Source organism: Psammomys obesus, unplaced genomic scaffold (assembly GCF_907164565.1).
Source record: "Psammomys obesus unplaced genomic scaffold, mPsaObe1.curated_primary_1811, whole genome shotgun sequence".
Taxonomy (NCBI): Eukaryota; Metazoa; Chordata; class Mammalia; order Rodentia; family Muridae; genus Psammomys; species Psammomys obesus.
The window spans coordinates 566,637-574,768 of record NW_026596155.1 but is presented as its reverse complement, the minus strand read 5'-3'; the positions used below and the strand labels follow the sequence as shown (position 1 = coordinate 574,768).

At 44.4% G+C, this 8,132-nt stretch overlaps 1 protein-coding gene across 1 annotated transcript; it reads right to left on the bottom strand.

Annotated features, from left to right (window-relative positions):
• Nucleotides 1-187: 187 nt before the first annotated feature.
• On the bottom strand, nt 188-8,132 carry LOC129667102 (uncharacterized). Its single transcript, XM_055594547.1, has 10 exons — nt 8,090-8,132; nt 7,352-7,428; nt 6,043-6,075; nt 5,885-5,950; nt 5,158-5,196; nt 4,303-4,329; nt 2,373-2,402; nt 2,277-2,288; nt 1,731-1,764; nt 188-388 (listed from the first exon to the last, which is right to left on the bottom strand). The coding sequence occupies exons 2-9, from the start codon at nt 7,406-7,408 to the stop codon at nt 1,759-1,761; spliced, it is 270 nt and encodes an 89-aa protein (XP_055450522.1). The 5' UTR covers nt 7,409-7,428; nt 8,090-8,132; the 3' UTR covers nt 188-388; nt 1,731-1,758.

The window sequence follows — 8,132 nt, the reverse complement described above, 5'->3', positions numbered from 1 at the left end:
ATTTCGGTTATCCCATTATTCATTCATTCATTTATTCATCCATCCATTCATTTATCCATTTACTTATTTTGAGGCAGAGTCTCACTGTGTCTCAGTTACTCTTGTAGTAAAAGATAAAAATCAATGAATAGAAATCCATATTCTCATTTTTAGGATACCTAAATTTTAAAAATATGCCCAGGTAAATTAGAAACTTGTAGAGATTTCACTGGATTGTATGTACTGTATGACAAAGAATAGACACGGGGATTAGTCAGCAGGAAGCCTTTCTGTTTTAGTGAGAGCTTTATTTAGTGCAGACGGTCATAGAGAACAGGTTTTCCTGTGATGTCTGATAGTTCACAGAACCTTCTCCAGGGTGTACACGACAGAGAGATGCCATTCGAACCTGCAGAGAGCACGGAGCAGGTGACCTGGACAGAACCCCCCCCCCCACACACACACACAGCGCCACCTGCAGCAGTGGACAAGATGCAGACCCTTAGATTCCGCCCCTAGTCACTGGAGGTCGTCTGTCCCTGTCCCTGTCGTGTGTGTGTGTGTGTGTGTGTGTTCCATCTCCGTCTGTCCCCGTCCCCATCACCTGTGTGTGTGTGTGTGTGTGTGTGTGCGCTCATGTACCCCCACCCCCTTATACTCTTTCATGTTTGGCGTGGGGAATGTTTTCTTCTCTGACAGGCACTGGTAGAACCAGTAGGAACACCGGGTCACTCTTACTGAGTGTCACTCCATCCTCAGGGATTTCACAGGAGAAGGCATGTGGAGGGATTGCTCAGATCTTCTCCCCCAGGGGCAGGGCTAGGATTTGGTCCCAGAGTGTACTCTGCCTTCGACTCTGTCTTTAGCATGAGCTATTCCTCAAGGAGGCTGTTACACGGGCTATATGTCGTGACGTCAATTCTGTCACATGAGCTGGGCTTACATGAGCCACGATAGTGCACAGAATCTAAAGGCTCTATCTGACTGGATAGTGCTATTGAAATTATGCATAATATTGGGCCAAAGATAGTTAATTTCATAATTTCTTAATCTGAGGATGATGGCAACAGTCCATATTCATCTGACACAGGCACTCTTGAGCTTTTGAAAACCTTTCAGATATATTATTCCTCACTTTAGTTACTTAATGTCATTATATCATAAAAACTAAAAGTATGGTAGATAGAGGGAACTTGAAGCCAGGCACAGTTGCACATGCCTGTAATCCCAGCATTCAGGAAGATAGAGGCAGAGGCAGGTGGATCTCTGTGAGTTCGAGGCCAGCCTGGTCTACAAAGCAAGTCCAGGACAGCCAAGACTACACAGGAAAATCCTGTCTTAAAAAAAACAGCAACAAAAACAAAAGAGGGATTGTAAAAATTCTAGCTATTTTGCAAGGCTACTGTGGTTTAAAGTGATGTTTTAAATATATAGAACTTCTGTGTGATACATATTTTAAGATATTTCTGGAGTTGTACTAAATAAACTTGCATTTTATTATATTGTGGTGCTTTGGGTGGAACCCAGGACCTCGCACATGCTGGGCAAACACTACCCACTGAGCCACGCCCCTGCTCTCTTAAATGCTCTTAGAGTACATCCTTTGAGAACATCTTGAGTAGTCAAATTGGTCTTCTGAGTTGCTTTTATCCCGGCATAAATGTATTTACAGATACTTTTTGGTGATAAAACTCTTATGATAAAAATTTAAAACTACATATTAGTTCACGAAAGGGTTCTGGGGGTCTTACCTCGAGTCCTCTGACAGCACAGTGAGAATTACTTCTGTTGGGATAGACGGCAGAGTTACAGTCAGAGTCTGACATTTTCAGAATTTCCCTTCCACCGCCACCAGCCTCTCCCACATGATTACTTTGTTGTTGACTTGCTAATACTGGTGGGGCATTGGCATAGAAATTGTGTGCCTTGGTTATCTGTACATGCTGGAAAACCGCATCCTTAATGATCTGCCAGTGACGTAGAAGGTGTCTGATGGGGGACTGTCCTCACATAGTATGTGGTGCCTGATGGAGGGGCACAGTCCTCACGTGCTATGTGGTATCTGATGGAGAATGATTTCTCTCATCTTAAGTTCCATGAACCCCCAGTGAAAGGATACTTACTGTCAGAGATGCAGAAACTTAGTTCTAAAGGTGTGGGACTGAATTCACAAGCTGGGGACTGTAATTGGTGAATGTGTTGGGTTGATTCTGTCCTATGTTTTGTAGTTTAGAATTGCTATTCTTACCTTCTGTTGGATGTCACTTTTATCAATGTAACCAGAAATAAAATCTTACCCCAAGGAAGCCCTAAGAATAGGAAAGAAAAAGAAAATGTTAAATCCTAGCCACAGTTCACTCAGTGAGTTTGTAATTCATGAGAACTTGGTTTACCTGCAGTTGGTTCAGAATGGAAGTGATTAACTGTAAAAGAAGAAAATTATACTGTCAGTGGCTGCATCTTGTAATTCATATTTATGTTAGTACATATGTCAGCTAAAACGTTTTGTATGTGAATGTGTTTTTAGAACTTCACTTGTGTAAGACTTTAAAATGAAGAGAGTTCAGATTTCTTTAATTTACAGAAGTACCTTTCTCTACCTTCTAACTGTATTGACAGCATTTGGCAGTTGGGAGGTTGGAGAAGCTCTGGCCCAATCCAAGCAGGTGGCATTTTGATCATGGATGCGAATGCCTTGTTGAGTGATCTGTTGCAGCACAACTATGAATGCCAACTTTGTCTTGCAGATCTGCTTACACAGCTGTTTCACTGGAAATGCGTGCTTTGTAGCTTCCTTAAGAGCTCAGCAGCTCCTTCAAGAAATTGGTTTGGCCTAAGTGGGGAATCCCTCTGTGCGCAAAGCTGCCTGTCCCAGAACAGGTAGAAACAGTGAAGCCGAGCACTGGCCAGCCTCAGTGTGCTTCTGGGTAACAGCAGGCTGTGTACTGAGTGCTGTGACGGGAGAAAAGGGGAGAGAGAGGCTGGGAGAGGGAGGGAGGAGGGGAAGGGGTAGAAATGAGCTGCCCGCCCCCCAGCAGATGGGGCAGCCCTGTCAGTATTGTCCGCACTCTTCAAGGCCTCCGGCAGCTTGAACAGGTTGGAGTCTCTGAAGAGAGAATGTCCTCACAAGTCTGGCAGGTCGTTTTTTTCCACGCTGGAGGATTCAGCAAAGTCACGAAGCTGGTTCAAATCTACAGGTGAGATCAGGCCCCAGTTTCCCACCACTGGCTGCCGACGCTCCCTGGGTCAGTGGAGATGCTTGCCGACTCTGTAACCACCTTAATCCATCAGTGCTGGAGGCCCGAGGGCACAGCTAGTGAGAGGGTCTCACCTCTGGACATGAACCCTAATGCTTAAACAGGGTGCGCTGTGGGGAGGGCACGCGTTGAAATTGACTTTAGGCTTCCTGGTACGTTTAAAAATTCTTCAAGGTGGTCTGAACCATTCTGTATTTTAATCCTGGGAAATTCTATCCCTCACACATAAACTACTACGGCTCAGCTTTCTGATCTTTAAAAGAATACTTCATGCCATGTTTCTAAGACACTATTAACTATGAAAATGCTTTTTTTATTAATAGCATTTAAAAGAATAAAATGCATTTTATTTATTCTGAAATAGTATGTTCCTATTTCAGAAACGTTTGTGTGTTTTAGGTAGAAATGGAACTTTTTAGTTTTATAATTCAAAGTATTCCTCCAATATTTTCATAAAGTGGTATTTTAAGGAGCTTACTAACCAATAAACAGTTCATTAAACAGTTGAATTATGTGCAATTAATTTAAAAAACATCTTTTGGGTCAGATGTGCTCGGAGGCAGGCAGATCTCTAAGAATTTAAGGCCAGCCTGATCTACATAGTGAGTTCTAGGCCACCAAGGACTACCCAGTCCCTGTCGAAAAAGCAAGCCTGCTTCTGGGTGTAGATTTGGGTAATGCTTCACATACTACGTGCTTGTGACGAGTCACCAGCGTTGGAATCTTATCTCGCTAAAGCTGCCGTTCTGACTCCTCGCTCAGTTGCATCCGTAGTGGAAGACATTGTCTTGTCACCTTACAGTTGGGTGAACTGAGTGAATGGAAAGTTTTCTCAAATGCTGGGTTGGTTTTGGACTTTGGGTTTATGGGTTTAGCAGGTGTCCTTACGCTGTGTCGAGATGAACTAAATGAGTGTAGCGGTTCTCAGAATAAACTGAGTGCAGTGGTTTCCCCCAAATAAACTGAATAAGTACAGTAGTTTTCTTAATGAACTGGCACATTTTTCATGCTACTAGGTGTTGTATTCTTAGAGACGCTATAAATTGACAGAGCGAAATATATTTACCGCTAAAAGTTGATTCGGTGTCAGAACCTTGAGTGAAAGAAACAGAATAATCCAAGAGTTACAATTTAGCATTTCACCTTTGAGTTAGCCTGGTAAGTGGAAACACTTTGAAGCCCCTCAGATGTTCTAAAATTCCATCATCAAATCCTTATCACTGATAGTTTACAAGCCCTCCCATACCCTTTTTAAAAACGATCTCTGGAAATGTACACCCACAGTTTGCTGTGTGGGCTCTCAGCTCAGTAGGGACATCTTGAGAAGATCACGCATAGGTGCTCACTGCATTGTACTTAGGGGAAGCTCGTCAGGAGGGAAAGCCAATGGTTACGTCTTACAGGTCCAATAGTGTTGGGTTAGTCTGGTACCATAAATACACAGCTTTGTGTTTTGGTTCATAGCTGAATCTATCCAGCTAACTATCCAAATAACTTACCACTACTTCAGGAAAGCCTTGTGAAAAACACCAAGTAAACACACTGTTTGTACTATAACTATGACCTTAAACCGGGCTCCAGAAATTCTGGGACAAGCTACATTTCAGGAAATCATATCCCTAAACGTAAGCAGCACGGCTGGCAGGTGGGGTGAGCGTCAGACCCCCCTCCCTGCCCTGATGCTGGAAGGTGGGAGTCTGCCCTCCAAAGCTTACGGAGCCAGCTACCTCTGCTTCCCCAGGCTGGCAAGCTCTCTCACTGCTCCTGCTGGGGACAGTGCCCTCCATGAGCTTACACCTGGGCCTGCACACATCAGCTCTCAGAGATATGTGGGGACTGTACAGTACATTCTTTAAATCAAGCCAGCTTTAAGTCTCTGCTATTGAAGTACCCTCTTAAAGGAAAATTTGCGTATATTTACCTGGTTTGGATCAAAAGGGAAGGGAAAAGGAATCGGGATCTACAAAAAGGGAAAAACAAAGACGAGTTGTGGTGAAAGAAGCCATGCCTGTTTCCCTTCGATGTCTTCTGTGCATTACTCAGTCATCCTTTAGCTTTTATGCCTCTAGGCCTGGGGACGGTGATAAACAAGACCACTGTCCTTAGGAAGCTCTGAGTGTGCTGTGCTGTTTTCCTTTAGGAGTTGTAATTTTTTTGCATAATTAGTTAAAGTGCCTTGTATCTCTTCTTGCAAACCCAACCCATGAATTTCTACCACGGATGCCACTCTCTGCTTGCCTTTACGTGCAGGCTGCCCTGTGCTGCTCGGAAGAGGTTCCATGAACACTGGAATTCTCTCTGTTGCCACGGACCTGTCTTCTTTGGGAAGTGTTTTACCCATTGCCTTTGCATCTCGGTGCATCAAAAGGACCCTGACTTTTAAAATTAATTGATATTTATTCCTTTATTTATCCATCCCAAGACAGGGTTTTTCTGTGTGGCCCTGGCTGTCCTGGACTGGCTTTGTGGACCAGGCCGGCCTTGGACTCACAGAGATCTGCCTGCCTCGAGTGCTGGGATTAAAGGCATGGCCACCATACCTGCCTGACAGCTTTCTTTTTAATATGTCCTATTTCTGGGTCAAAATTTGGGAAGTTTGGTAACCATCACCCAACTGATAGACTTGAGACTTCCCGTACTCTGCTTACCAGAGGAGCCTGCGGGAAGGGAAACTGAGGAAAGAATGGCAGGATTTGTGGTGGGTAGAAGAATCTCTGTAAAAAGAAACACAGTCTGAATTCCGATTGCCAACTTGACAGCTTTTAAGCTTTTAAGGGGAAATGTGCCATTTGAAAGTACAGCGTACCTGTTCGCTGGAACTTCCTCCAGATTGTCCAAGCTGGAAAACAAGAAGAGCAACAAGGTGAAGCAGCTGGCAGCACCACCTTACCCATCTAGACGTTTTATTTGATATAAGAACAGCTAGGGCTGGAGAGATGGCTCAGCGGTTAAGAGCACTGGCTGTTCTTCTGTAGGTCCTGAGTTCAGTTCCAGCAACCACATGGTGGCTCCCAACCATCAGTGATAGAATCCAATTCTGTCTTAACAAAACAACAACAACAACAACAACAACAAAATGAACACACATACACACACACACACACACACACACACACACACACACACGAACAGCTAAAAAGCCTCCTGTGAGCATCACACCTGCCATCCATGCATCTCGGCCTCTGAAGTAAATTATGTATTTATCAGGGAAAGGCTGAGTTAATTTTGTTTAATGATTCAAGAATGCTTTAAAGTGATATTAAAATTTTTGGCTCTAAAGTAATATTAAAAATGTTCCCATTTACTTTCTTAAGACTAAACACTGCATGCCTTATATTGGTATATTTGGCACCGACACTGCTCTAGATTTGTTTTCCGTGTGCGGAAGTTTAAAGAAAAGGGAGTAAGGGTGTCAACTCACACTTTGCAATCTCCCCACAATCTCTGGCCTCTTACTCCTTTGAAAGACCCCTTGCTGCACAGCGTGCGTGGGAGAGGGTTTCATGCTGACCTGGTGCTGGGCGTCGTCCACAGTGAATGCAGGTCGCCCCTACAGACCTCACTTACTACAGAGGCGGAAAGCATGGCTGTGGTCAGCGCACAGCAAACGATTCATTCAGCTGCTGCTGGTGCCACTGTGTCTCATGAGTTCTGAGATGGTATCAGGAGATGCAGCATTACTTCACAGCTCAACTCCAGAGCCAGCGCTCGTGTTAAATGGACACAATGCTTTAGCACACCGTGGCTGAAACGCGTGCTCTTTGCAGAGATGCTGACAGCTGAAAAGAGCACGCGCCAAACAGAAAACAGAGCTTTCTGTTGCCAGTAGGACTTTAAGTGTCTGAGAGTCGCTTTTAATCCTTTGTACACTCTGGAGTCATTCTAACTCATTTGACAGGGAAGCATGCGTTAGTTAGTTCCTGTCCAAGGTCACCCATCCACCTAGCAACTGCAGAAGCTGAGCTCTGTGACACACAGAGTCTTAGGCTGGGGAGATGACAGATCCCGTTGCGCGCCTGGACTCCGCTTTCCTCTTCTGTGAACTGTAAACTACGACGGATGCTTTCTAGCCCAGAAATGCAAAGCGGTGGTTGAGAGAACAGCTCAGTACTCACGGGGATTGGCAGAGCGGCAGCAGCGCCCAGCAGGGCCACCAGGAGGAAACTCTTCATTCTGACGGGAGGATCCGGAGCTGGAGGAGGAGGAGGCTGCAGCTCGTTTGTTCCTCATCCAGTTCCCACAGGGAACAGATGGTTAAGTGGACATGCTGACAGCAGTCAGCTAAATCCTGCCTCCAGACTCACACTTTTGATTTTTAAGCTTGGAAAACCTTTTTTAAAGCTTTAAATGCCTCTAGACCAGACACTCTCTGGCTTGGTTTATTACCTGCCAGCTCCCGCTTTTCTCACACCGTACAGCTCTGACTACGCCCAGCTGATAAGAAAAAGCACATTGAGGACATTCAGTAAAACAACATCTGCTCTGCCATGTTGGTCCTGAAGTAAACCTTCATGTTTGTAAAATCACACTTATTCAGAATTAACTTAACCTCTGCCTTCTAAACTAAATCGTTGTGCTGTGGAGCTTGGTTTTTCGAGAACAGCTTCAACATATTTTTATGAAGACTAGGCCCCACCATTGGTGGCAAGTTCCATCTATCTGTGAATCATCTGCCAGCTACTGCGGTCTACTTAAACTCAGTCTGTATCACGTCTTTTCATATTTTTTTTTTTTTTTTGTATATTTTCAGGATTCAAACAGTTCTCTCTTCTCTTAATAAGTGGACATGGTAGATACCATTAAACACCTCAGCCCAGAGTATCCCTCATGCTTTGAGTAGTATGATTAATTACCTGCTTTAAGAGGTCCTCGGAGCGACAGATTCAGGCTGCAGTG

Bases quoted from the DNA above. Each gene is read 5' to 3' on its own strand.
- LOC129667102 (XM_055594547.1), bottom strand. From the start codon at position 7,408: ATGAAGAGTTTCCTCCTGGTGGCCCTGCTGGGCGCTGCTGCCGCTCTG. The intron at 6,076-7,351 runs GTGAGTACTGAG...CTTGTTTTCCAG, and splicing joins CTGCCGCTCTGCCAATCCCC to CTTGGACAATCTGGAGGAAG. The intron at 5,951-6,042 runs GTACGCTGTACT...TTCTTTTTACAG, and splicing joins GAGGAAGTTCCAGCGAACAG to AGATTCTTCTACCCACCACA.